This window comes from Leucoraja erinacea, chromosome 14 (assembly GCF_028641065.1).
Source record: "Leucoraja erinacea ecotype New England chromosome 14, Leri_hhj_1, whole genome shotgun sequence".
NCBI classification, from domain to species: Eukaryota; Metazoa; Chordata; class Chondrichthyes; order Rajiformes; family Rajidae; genus Leucoraja; species Leucoraja erinaceus.
Window position 1 is genome coordinate 29205973 of NC_073390.1, and position 13435 is coordinate 29219407.

The window sequence follows — 13435 nt, forward strand, 5'->3', positions numbered from 1 at the left end:
CATTACTAGTGTGTGTTGTTTATTAAAACCTAGTGTACAATACAAAGTGTTGGAGGAGCTCAATGGGTCGGGCAGTATTTGTGGAGGAAATGAAGTTCAAGAGTTCAAGTTCAAGAGAGTTTATTATCATGTGTCCCTGATAGGACAATGAAATTCTTGCTTTGCTTCAGCACATCAGAACATAGTAGGCATGAATCAGATCAGTGTGTCCATATACCATTATAAATATATACACACATGAATAAATAGAAACATAGAAAATAGGTGCAGGACTAGGTCATTCGGCCCTTCGAGCTTGCACCGCCATTCAATATGATCATGGCTGATCATCCAACTGAGTATCCTGTACCTACTTTCTTTCCATACCCCCTGATACCTTTAACCACAAGGGCCACATATAACCACCTCTTAAATATAACCAATGAACTGGCCTCAACTACCCTCTGTGGCAGAGAATTCCAGAGATTCACACTCTCTGTGTGAAAAATGTTTTTCTCATCTCGGTCCTAAAAGATTTCCCCCTTATCCTTAAACTGTGACCCCTTGTTCTGGACTTCCCCAACATCGGGAACAATCTTCCTGCATCTAGCCTGTCCAACCCCTTAAGAATTTTGTACGTTTCTAAAAGATCCCCCCTCAATCTTCTGAATTCTAGCGAGTACAAGCCGAGTCTATCCAGTCTTTCTTCATATGAAAGTCCTGACATCCCAGGAATCAGTCTGGCGAACCTTCTCCGTACTCCCTCTATGGCAAGAATGTCTTTCCTCAGATTAGGAGACCAAAACTGTACGCAACACTCCAGGTGTGGTCTCACCAAGACCTTTTACAACTGCAGTAGAACCTCCCTGCTCCTATACTCAAATCATTTTGCTATGAATGCTAACATACCATTCTCTTTCTCGAACGTTCAGAGTTTTGTCCGAGCCGAGTTTAATAGCCTGATGGCTGTGGGGAAGTAGCTATTCCTGAACCTGGTGGTTGAAGTCTTCAGGCTCCTGTACCTTCTGTCTGAAGGTAGCGGGGAGATAAGTGTGTGGCCAGGATGGTGTGGGTCCTTGATGATGCTGCCAGCCTTTTTGAGGCAGTGACTGCGATAGATCCCCTCGATGGAAGGTACGTCAGAGCTAATGATGGACTGGGCAGGGTTTACTACTTTTTGTAGTCTTTCCCGCTCCAGGACGCTCAAGTTGCCGAACCAAGCCACGATGCAACTCTACAGGATGCTCTCTACTGTGCACCTGTAGAAGTTAGAGAGAGTCCTCCTTGCCATACCGACTCTCCGTAATCTTCTCAGGAAGTAAAGGCGCTGATGTGCTTTTTTTATAATTGCATCAGTGTTCTCGGACCAGGAAAGATCTTCAGAGATATGTACGCCCAGGAATTTGAAGCTCTTGACCCTTTCCACCATCGACCCGTTGATATAAACGGGACTGTGGGTCCCCATCCTACCCTTTCCAAAGTCCACAATCTGTTTCTTGGTTTTGCTGGTGTTGAGGGCCAGGTTATTGTGCTGGCACCATTTGGTCAGTCAGTCAATCTCACTTCTATACTCTGACTCGTCCCCATCAGTGATAGTCTCACAACAGTGGTTTCGTCAGCGAACTTGATGATGGAGTTTGCACTATGACCTGCTACGCAGTCATGAGAAAAGAGTGAGTATAGTAGGGGGCTGAACACGCAGCCTTGAGGTGCTCCCGTGCTGATTGTTATGGAGGCTGACACATTTCCACCAATACGAACAATCTGTGGTCTGTGAATGAGGAAGTCGAGGATCCAATTGCAGATCGATGTGCAGAGACCCAGTTCTGCAAGTTTGGTAACCAGCTTGTGACCAACAGGTGAAGTTTCGGGCCAGGGATCCTTCAACAAAACCTAGTTTTAAACTTCAGGATTTTAGTTACACTAAAGGCTTCATTTATTGTAATGTCTTATTTAATCAAAACCATCCTCACCATCATCAACGAGGACTAAAATATTCAATAATGTTGGTTATGATGGAACCAACACTTATGGGATCTGAGAGGTCTTATATTTCCACACTCAACAGTCTGATTAAAGATTGATCATGGTAATTCACTTACACTCTTACTGCCTTCCAGCCACATAGACACTTCCTTCTGGAAGTCCCTTCTGGAGATCACATGCAACGATAATTTAAATATTTCTTTCGTTAAATGCTGCTGCCTTTCATAGTGGTATATTTGGCATTTCTGGTGTATTTTGAATATGCTTTCAAATACCAGTGAAATATATCCTTAGGATACATCTTCAACCAATCTGATTAAATGTCACTTCTACTTGATTTCCATTTTATGCTATAGGCCCTGAACAGAATTTCTGTAATCACTACTTCTTACCAGCTGATTTATGGGATCAACAGAAACAGTGTTTGAAGCTAACTGATTGTAATAAGCTGCATCACATAATTACTCCTTATCAAATATTGAATAAATTTAGATATGCAAGAAAATATCATATTCAAAACAATGTGGGAGAAGCTACCATCATATCCCGTTCACAGGCATGAGAAAATTAGCACCAGATACTGACCATTTTCTATACATCAATTGCCTGCACACCTACCCAATGAACATTTGCATTGGAATGATTTAATAGAGGGTTAGTTGCAATCATGAAACAGAAGTCAGGGGCAGGTCAGGTGAGATAGGGGTGCAGGTAAATTGAGACAGTGACAATGTATGTAAATCGCATCATAAAAATGAATCGTTAGGATGGATATTTCAATTATAAAGTACTAGAATTGGTTTATCAAGTCAGGGTACTAATAATAAGAAAACTCAGTTATTTTTCAATGCGAATACACAATAGCACACGTATAACGTTTAAATCAGTACATTAAAAAAGTTATTCAACAAGCTGCTGGGACGTTTACACTTGGGCACTGCCAACTCGCACTCACCAGGGTCCCAGACCTTGGTGAGCGTCAATCAGGTCGGCTCACACGTGGGCAGCCAGCTCGGAGGGGTGGACAGGTCGAAGGCTTGACTTGAACTTGACCAAAATAGAAGACTTAAAGTATATTGTGAGACAGGGAACAAAAGGGAGGGAGGGGGGGCAGGGGGGGAGGGGAGAGGAGAGAGAGAGAGAGAGAGAGAGAGAGAGAGAAAGGGAGATAGATAGAAAGAGAGAGAGAGACAGAGATGGAGACAGAGAGAGACACAGAGAGAGAGAGAGGGGGGGGGGGGGGAGAGAGAGAGAGAGGGGGGGGGGGATATCCTTCCTCCCTCCCTCCGTGGACCGAACACAGCCAATAAAACGCCAGCAACTGCCTGTTCCTACCTGTAAACTGAAGTCCCGAATGTGAGCCATATCCATGAAGCGCAGCCCGGCTGGTGTCCGAAGTCGGGGACTGCAGTACAACCTCTACCGACAGGCCCGAGGGACCATCACCCCCTCCGAAGGCCGCCTCGAGCCTCCGCGAAAAAAACCGTCAGCTCTTTACTGTTTGGGTCTCCAGCCCTCCTACTGCCCGCCGATTGCGCAGGCGCCCGCGTGTCGCCGAGCACGCCGGGAGTCGGAGTTCTCCGGCCCGTTTGCCGCCGCTCCGCGCTGACCGGCGACGGTAAGATAGGACTACGTCTCCCAGCGTGCACCGCAAGGGCGCGGAGATTCCGGCCTGAGTAGGCCGCCTCGGCTGGCGTCACACCGCCCCCCCTCTCTCCCCAGTCCTTGGAGCCCCCGCGTCAACCGGCAATGATGTCGCGTCATCTTCACAGCTGCGAACGACACGACGTTATTTAAACGTCGTAAATAGTTTCTCTGAAGGAAACTTGACACCTTTAACCCAAGTCTGCTGAGAAACACCAGCAGCGTATCCCAACCCTGTAGGAATTACAACACCGACAGTGATGATCAACCAAGAAGGATTCCAGAACCAAGGAATACCACGGGATGTCCAAACTCCATGGAGAGAAAAAACACAGCAAGGATAACGTAACCTGTTGAATTTTGAAGAGGAAAAAACGTATATCGTGTTTTAGAACCAATTAGGAAACCCTGTCTAGTAACCCGGCTGGAAAAAGGAGCAGATTTGGACCCCAGAAGATGTAATCAACCACAGGATATGACTGGGATAACTACTTGGCAAGGTTGACGCCCAGCTGGGATAAAGCAGTCACCAAAAAAATACGAAACTCACTTCAGATAGGATCCTTGCTTAGAGAAATGAAAAAAAGCAAGAGAAGCAAATCCACGTGAGAACAGTGTATGAGAAGGCAGTCAGGAGGAGGCCCAGAGAGAAAGCATCAGATCGGTGCTTTGGGATCAGTAAACCAGCAACAGTATTAAGGGTTCCATAAGAAAGGGAAAGTGAGGACACCATAAAAAAAAATGGATACATGACGACACTTTAGGGATTAAAAATATAGAATTAAGAATATGCATCACTAACCAGCAGGAATCCAAAACGTGTGTGGTACAGAACGCAGGAAAATCTGTGTATGACAATCATTCAGGGATAATTAAGTTAACAAATGAACCCAATGAAGCATGGATATATGAGAACCAAATAGGGACAAGGTCAAGAGGCCAAACCAATTGAGAATCCAGCAGTTCCTATGTGGAACAGTCAGGCTCCAAGAAAGAATCCAGAATGCAAAAGATTCTGAAATTCCAGTAATATACAGCACCCTATAAGAATCTAGCAATCGGGAACTGTTGGAATCCAACAGAACGGGCTACATTAGAGAAAAGGTAAATTAAAATGAAAGTATGTTAGACAGTTTGCTTTTGGCTAAGCAAGAGACAAGACAACAGTATTTTATTGTCATATGTCCCAGATGGGACAATGACATTTTTACTTGCTGCAGCACAATAGAATATGTGAATATGTAAACATAGTACATAACGGGGCAAGAGAAAAAGAAAAAAAATATATAGTGCAATAATAATATAGTCTTTTGCAGTTCAGAGCTTAGAGCTTATTCGCTGTTATGTTTAATAGCCTGATGGCTGTAAGAAAGAAGCTGTTCCTGAACCTGGATGTTACAGTTTTCAGGCTCCTGTACCTTCTTCCTGATGGCAATGAGTGTGTGGCAAGAATGGTGTGGGTCTTTGATGATTTTGGCTGCCTTTTTGAGGTAGCGACTACGATAGATCCCTTCGACTGTGGGGAGGTCAAAGCCGGTGATGGACTGGGCAGTGGTCACAACCTTTTGTAGTCTTTTTCGCTCCTGGACGTTCAAGTTGCTGAACCAGGCCACGATGCAACCAATCAGAATGTTCTCGACCGTGCACATGTAGAAGTTTAGGAGAATCCTCTTTGACATGCCGAATCTTCGTAATCTTCTCAGGAAGTAGAGTCGCTGATGTGCCTTCTTTATAATTGCATTGGTGTGCTGGTGTAAATTGCTCATTCTAAGCTCCCTCCCCCACTCCCCCAAGGACTGGGGAGAGGGGGGGGGGGGCGGTGTGACGCCGGCCGAGTACAATTCCCACTACTGTTCCTAACCACCGCGGGTTCGATCCTCGTATCTGCCTGATCAAGCCCTCTTGGCCTTGCTCAAACAAAGACACTCCAGAAGGTCACGCAGTCCCAAGCGTTCTCCTAGAAGATCGGCACAAGACCTCGTGACAGTGGACCTTTATAGGTCTCTTTATTTATTTTAAGCACAGTAAGGGTTAACAAATCATCATTCATTGCGAGCACATTGCTGGCTAACAAATCATTTATTGCAAGCAGATAAAGGGTTAACTACATAAAGCACATAACCACATAAAGCACATAATCACATAACCACATAAAGCACATAACCACATAAAGCACATAAAGGGTAGACTCACAGTTCAGTAGACTCACAGTTCAGTAGACTCACAGTAGACCCACAATTGTGGCCTCTCCCTCACGATCTTCCAGAGTGACTGACTCACATCCAGGCATCCGGGGTTTTATAATCTTTATTTTTTCTCTTTATTTATTTTCCTCCTAATAAAGGACATTCTCCATATTCCAATTAGCTCATTCCCTTCTTCACTGTTTTCATATCGTTTGACAAACATTTCTATGTAGTTTATTCTTATTACAGATTTTAGTCCACCCAGCGGCCAAAGTTCGCTTCTCAAAACTGCATTTAATTCTCCAGATAATCCTCTTAATCTGTCTGCTTCATGTGGAAGCTTTTCGCAAATTATCCTTATCGGGCTTCCTGGTCTATTTGATCGGTCCTTCTCCGAGACATTCCCCATTTTTTTGCGCAATAGTTACAATACAAAATAAAATTCCAGACACTAACACCTATTCAAACTCACTCCTTCCTTTCGGACACCAAGGTCAATGGAGTCTCTCCCACACAATGGCTAATCGTTTCTTAGACTCACACCTATTCGCACAATTGGTCCCTTCCAACTGTTACTCAATCACTCACTCAATCGCTCCTATTCAATTATTCAAACCACTCGCTCGTATTCAATTGCTCTCCCAACTTTCTTATCAGTTAGATCACAATCACTTCATTCAACTCTAAACTTTCAAACAAAGGATCTCCGGTTTCTCAATCCAATACTCCAACTCTCAATCACAGTCTCTTCCAAGCAGTAATCTCTCCCACTCAATCCACTTTAAGTTCGCACAGACAGACAAATCCGAACCAGGCTAATAAAACTATAATCAGAAAAGGAAATATTCCCCCGATTACAAGTAACCTAAAACAAACCCCAATATAAACTACAAGCATCCAATAAATCACCCTTGATCGCAAACTTGGGTTTGGGGGTCTGTTGAGATCCCGGATGAGCCCCCAATGTAAATTGCTCATTCTTAGCTTCCCCCCAGTCTAGTTTCAGTCAAAAATGACTGAGTCAAACACATGCGCATCTAAACTTTATTTTGACAAAACACAATTACAGTTCAACTACTGTACCTAACCACTGCGGGTTCAATCCTTGTATTTGCCTGATCAAGCCCTCTTGGCCTCAACAGAGGCAAACAGAGACATTCCAGAAGGTCACACAGCCCCAAGAGTTCTCCCAGAAGATCGACACAGGACCTCGTGACAGTGGACTTTTATAGGTCCCTGGACCTTGAGGGGTCGAACCACATCGGGGTGGTCTCTTTACAATCCAATGACAGATATTGATTAACCCCATACATGACAGACATTTCCCTAACCCAATAATACAGTGGCTAATACAAAGAGAAAATGAACATCGCAACATTTACCCTGATATGCAAGAAAACCGGACAAGGCTCAATACCTAATCCAATCAACATTCAGCAAAGTAAAGCTTTGCAACATTATTTACAATGTGTATGTCTGGTTTGCATTCATCCTATCCATTCTAAGCATTTTGCACCTAATTGTCAGGGTCTGCAGATGTTCCCATTCTCTTCCTGCAGCTCTGATCTAGGCTCTAGACAAACTGGCACCATTCTGCAACTTGTTCCATTTCTACAGAAAGCACTTTTAACCTGACCAAATGGCCTAACAGCCCAGAAGCTTTTACTCAATTTTACGTTCCTAGTCTCTCCAATTTGACCAGGATTAACACTGGGTCCAGGAAAGATCTTCGGAAATATGCACGCCCAGGAATTTGAAGTTTTTGATCCTCTCCACCTTCGTCCCATTGATGTGAACAGGATTGTGGGTCCTCATCCTTCCCCTACCAAAGTCCATAATCAGTTCCTTGATCTTACTGATGTTGAGAGCCAGGTTGTTGTGCTGGCACCATTTGTGGTGTCGGTCGATCTCACTTCTGACTCATCCCCATCTGTGATTCGCCCAACAACAGTGGTGTTGTCGGCGAACTTGATGATGGAGTTCGCACTATGTTCGGCTACACAATCATGGGTATAGAGTGAGTAAAGCAGGGGGCTGAGCACGCAGCATTGATGTGCTCCCGTACTATTTGTTACTGAGGATGAAGTGTTTCCCCCAATTCGAACATACTGGTCTGTGATGAGGAAGTCGAGGATCCAATTGCAGAGGGATGCGCAGAGACCCAGTTCCGTGAGCTTGGTAACCAGCTTGGAAGAGGTGATGGTATTAAACGCCGAGCTGTAGTCTATAAACAACAGCATGACGTAAGTGTTTTTATTGTCCAAGTGGTCCAATGCGGAGTGGAGAGCCAGTGACATTTCATCCTCCGTTGACCTGTTGTGGCGGTATGCGAACTGTAACGGGTCGAGGTTCTTGTCGAGGTAGGAGTTGATGTGCACAATAACCAACCTCTTAAAGCACTTCATCACCACAGGCAATAGTGCCACTGGCCGATAGTCATTGAGGCACGTCACCTTACTCTTGTTGGGCACCGGTGTTATTGATGCCCTCTTAAAGCAGATGGAACCTCAGACCTCAGGAGTGAGAGGTTGAAAATGTCTGCAAAAACTTCCCCCAGTTGGTCTGAACTCGACCGGGTATACCATCAGGTCCAGGTGCTTTCTGAGGGTTCACCCCCTGAAGGATCTTCTGACGTAGGCCTCTGTGACTGTGACTGTCAAACCGTCAGAACGTAAAACAGCATAGGACATGTGCTTTGGCCGACAATGTCCTTCTACCTGCACATAATCTACAGTGGCTTGCAAAAGTATTCATACCCCTTGAGCTTTTCCACATTTTGTCACATTACAACCACAAACGTAAATGTATTTTATTGGGATTTTATGTGATAGACCAACACAAAGTGGCACATAATTGTGAAGTGGAAGGAAAATGATACATGGTTTTCACATTTTTTTACAAATAAAAAACTGAAAAGTGTGGCGTGCAAAAGTATTCAGCCCCCTTTACTCTGATACCCCTAAATAAAATCCAGTGCAACCAATTGCCTTCAGAAGTCACCTAATTAGTAAATAGAGTCCACTTGTGGGTAATCTAATCTCAGTATAAATACAGCTGTTCTGTGAAGGCCTCAGAGGTTTGTTAGAGAACATTAGTGACAAACAGCATCATGAAGCCCAAGGAACACACCAGACAGGTCAGGGATAAAGTTGTGGAGAAGTTTAAAGCAGGGTTAGGTTATAAAAAAATATCCCAAGCTTTGAACATCTCACAGAGCACTGTTCAATCCATCATCCGAATGGGACAACTGCAAACCTACCAAGACATGGCCGTCCACCTAAACTGACAGGCCGGGCAAGGAGAGCATTGATCAGAGAAGCAGCCAAGAGGCCCATGGTAACTCTGGGGGAGCTGCAGAGATTCACAGCTCAGGTGGGAGAATCTGTCCACAGCACAACTATTAGTCGTGCACTCCACAAATCGGGCCTTTATGGAAGAGTGGCAAGAAGAAAGCCATTGTTGAAAAAAAGCCATAAGAAGTCCCGTTTGCAGTTTGCCACAAGCCATGTGGGGGACACAGCAAACATGTGGAGGAAGGTGCTCTGGTCAGATGAGACCACAATTGAAGTTTTTGGACCTAAATGCAAAACGCTATGTGTGGCGGAAAACTAACACTGCACATCACCCTGAACACACCATCCCCACTGTGAAATATGGTGGTGGCAGCATCATGCTGTGGCGATGCTTTTCTTCAGCAGGGACAGGGAAGCTGGTCAGAGTTGATGGGAAGATGGATGGAGCCAAATACAGGGCGATCTTGGAAGAAAACCTGTTAGAGTCTGCAAAAGACTTGCGACTGGGGCGGAGGTTCACCTTCCAGCAGGACAATGACCCTAAACATACAGCCAGAGCTACAATGGAATGGTTTAGATTAAAGCATATTCATGTGTTAGAATGGCCCAGTCAAAGTCCAGACCTAAATCCAATTGAGAATCTCTGGCAAGACTTGAAATTGCTGTTCACAGGCGCTCTCCATCCAATCTGACTGAGCTTGAGCTATTTTGCAAAGAAGAATGGGCAAAAATTTCAGTCTCTAGATGTGCAAAGCTGGTAGAGACATACCCCAAAAGACTTGCAGCTGTAATTGCAGCAAAAGGTGGTTCTACAAAGTATTGACTTAGGGGGGCTGAATACTTTTGCACGCCACACTTTTCAGTTTTTTATTTGTAAAAAAAATTTGAAAACCATGTATCATTTTCCTTCCACTTCACAATTATGCACCACTTTGTGTTGGTCTATCACATAAAATCCCAATAAAATACATTTACGTTTGTGGTTGTAACGTGACAAAATGTGGAAAAGTTCAAGGGGTATGAAAACTTTTGCAAGCCACTGTATATCCTTCCATTTCCTGCCTATCCATATGCATATCTAAAAACATCTTAAATGCCACAATCATACATGCCTCCACTATCACCCCGGATGATTGTACCAAGCACCCTCCACTCTGTAAAAGAAACCTGTCCTACAAATCTCTGTAAATGTTTCCTCTCTCACCTTACAGGTCTCTTGTCCTTGACATTTACACCCTGGAAAAAAGTTCTGATTGTCTATCCTATCTATGCCTATCGTACTTTTCTGTAATTCTAAGTTTCTCAACCTCCAGCGTTCCAAATAATACAATCCAAGTTTGACCAACCTCTCCTTATAGGTAATACTTTCTAATCCAGGCAGCATTCTCGTAAACTTTTCCGCACCCACTCCAAAACCTCCACATTCTTCCTCTAATGGGGTGACCAGAACTGCGTACAATGATATTGCTGAACTGGTACTTGCACATGCATTATTCAGTTTTATGTACAGGTGCACAACCTTTTATCCGGAGTTCCAGAAACCGAAAAGCTCCGAAAACCGGCCATTTTTTCCAGATGTCGTCTGCGCACCAAAGCTCGCGTTTGGCGCCAAACTTGACCCAAAACGGTCAACCCAGGTCTGTACTACTGTAGCGGCTGCCTCCTCCCTGGAGACCGGGAGACGCTTAAACATCTGTAAATCATTGCTTAAATGTTAGTCAGTTAGTTTGGAGGGCTTTTATGTGAAGGGGGGTGAAGGGGTAAACTTTAATTCTTAGTCCCCTACCTAGTCGGAGAGGCGGGGAGCGGTCAATGCCTTACCGGGTCGCCGTGCAGTAAGCTCCGCAGCGCTGTGGCCGGTGGGGCAGCGGGCGGCGCCGGTTGTAGCTCCGACCCCGGCAACTCTACCCCTGGCTGCGAGGCGCTCCAAATCCAGCGCGGCCCGCGGCCGGACGCCCCAGCTCCGCGAATGTCGGGAGTCGGCGCGTCGCAGCGCTGGGATACCAGCGGGGTGCGGGCAATGCCTTACCGGGTCGCCGTGCGGCAAGCTCCGGAGCGCTGTGGCCGCCGACACACAACATCGCGGAGCGTCGCTGGATTTGGAGCCGTGCAGCCAGGGGTAGAGTTGCCGGGGTCGGAGCTCCAACCGGCGCTGCCCGCGGCCGGACGGAGCCCCCAGCTCCGCGGCTCCAAATCCAGCGACGCTCCGCGAATGTTGGAAGAAGGCGGCCACAGCGCTCCGGAGCTTGCCGCACGGCGACCCGGTAAGGCATTGCCCGCTCCCCGCTGGTATCCCAGCGCTGCGATGCCGCCGACTCCCGACATTCTCGGAGCTGGGACGTCGCCGCGCTGGATTTGGAGCGCCTCGCAGCCAGGGGTAGAGTTGCCGGGGTCGGAGCTACAACCGGCGCCGCCCGCGGCCGGACGGAGCCCCCAGCTCCGCGAGGTTGGGAGTCGCCGACCAGGTAGGTAGGGGACTAAGAATTAAAGTTTCCCCCTTCACCCCTACACCACCACCACCACATAAAATCCCTCCAAACTAACTGACTAACATTTATGCAATGATTCTCCCGGTCTCCGGGGAGGAGGCAGCTGCTCCAGACTTTTCAAGCCGCCCGCGCTACCTACCTAATCTACGCTAAAAATCTTCCATTCTGAAATCCGAAAATGTCCGAAATCCGACAAGTGTCTGGTCCCAAGGCTTTCGGATAAAAGGTTGTGCACCTGCACCTGTATAAAGTCTTTGGAAGTGTGAGACAATGGTATAATTAAGACACATGGCATTTTGGTAAAGAAAAAAACTAACTTTGTTTCTTAACCAATGATTTTTTAACAATTTGAGAATAAATAGGAAATATTGAGAAGGAGGGTGATTTGAAATAATTAAATTCAATCTCAAGTTTTCTCCAGGGAATGAAATAAAGGGAAAAAGATTTGTTTAAGAAAGGGACAAAGCAGAAACAATAATGAAGAAACCTGAGAAAAGTTCAAATTTACTTTTATGAGCTAAAATAATTCACAACTTGATGGAAAGAAATTCTTATTTTAATTGTTCACTTTTCTGCAAGATATGCAGATTGGGAGTCATTAAGGTAACATGCCATGAAATGTTGATGATGGTTTACAAAAAAAGACACAAAGTGTTGGAGTAATTCAGCGAGTCAGGCAGCATCCCTGGAGGACATGGATGGTTGATAATTAGGGTTGGGTCTCTTCTTCAGACTGATGGTTGGACAGAGAAGAAACATAGAAACATAGAAAATAGGTGCAGGAGTAGGCCATTCGGCCCTTCGAGCCTGCACCGCCATTCGATATGATCATGGCTGATCATCCAACTCAGTATCCCATCCCTGCCTTCTCTCCATACCCCCTGATCCCTTTAGCCACAAGGACCACATCTAACTCCCTCTTAAATATAGCCAATGAACTGGCCTCAACTACCTTCTGTGGCAGAGAATTCCACAGATTCCCCACTCTCTGTGTAAAAAATGATTTTCTCATCTCGGGCCAAAAAGACTTCCCTCTTATCCTTAAATTGTGACCCCTAGTTCTGGACTTCCCCAACATCGGGAACAATCTTCCTGCATCTAGCCTGTCCAACCCCTTAAGAATTTTGTAAGTTTCTATAAGATTCCCCCTCAATCTTCTGAATTCCAGCGTGTACAAGCCGAGTCTATCCAGTCTTTCTTCATATGAAGAACCTTATCTGTACTCCCTCTATGGCAAGAATGTCTTTCCTCAGATTAGGAGACCAAAACTGTACACAATACTCCAGCTGTGGTCTCACCAAGACCATGTACAACTGCAGTAGAACCTCCCTGCTCTTATACTCAAATCATTTTGCAATGAATGCTAACATACCATTTGCTTTCTTCACTGCCTGCTGCACCTGCATTCCTACTTTCAATGACTGGTGTACCATGACACCCAGGTCTCGTTGCATCTCCCCTTTTCCTAATCGGCCACCATTCAGATAATAGTCTACTTTCCTGTTTTTGCCACCAAAGTGGATAACCTCACATTTATCCACATTATACTGCATCTGCCCATTTGCCCACTCACCCAACCTATCCAAGTCACCTTGCAGCCTCCTAGCATCCTCCTCACAGCTAACACTGCCCCCCAGCTTCGTGTCATCCGCAAACTTGGAGATGTTGCATTCAATTCCCTCATCCAGATCATTAATATATATTGTAAATAGCTGGGGTCCCAGCACTGAGCCTTGCGGCACCCCACTAGTCACTGCCTGCCATTCTGAAAAGGACCCGTTTACTCCCACTCTTTGCTTCCTGTCTGCCAGCCAGTTCTCTATCCACATCAATACTGAACCCCCAATACCATTTATCT

At 45.5% G+C, this 13435-nt stretch overlaps 2 protein-coding genes across 3 annotated transcripts in view; one reads left to right on the forward strand and one right to left on the reverse strand.

Moving 5' to 3' along the window:
* stk25b (serine/threonine kinase 25b) overlaps positions 1-3524 on the reverse strand; it is a 64010-nt gene extending 60486 nt beyond the window's left edge. For both annotated transcript variants that reach the window (XM_055646017.1, XM_055646016.1), the window contains exon 1: positions 3301-3524. In XM_055646017.1, the coding sequence (XP_055501992.1) occupies positions 3301-3336 (36 nt within the window). In that variant the 5' untranslated portion in view covers positions 3337-3524. The remainder of the gene's footprint in view (positions 1-3300) is intronic.
* A 154-nt stretch (positions 3525-3678) lies between these two features.
* The window catches only part of dzip1l (DAZ interacting zinc finger protein 1-like), a 117158-nt gene continuing 107401 nt past the window's right edge, over positions 3679-13435 (forward strand). Inside the window, exon 1 of the mRNA XM_055646015.1 lies at positions 3679-4713. The gene's annotated coding sequence lies outside the window, so the exon portion shown is untranslated. The remainder of the gene's footprint in view (positions 4714-13435) is intronic.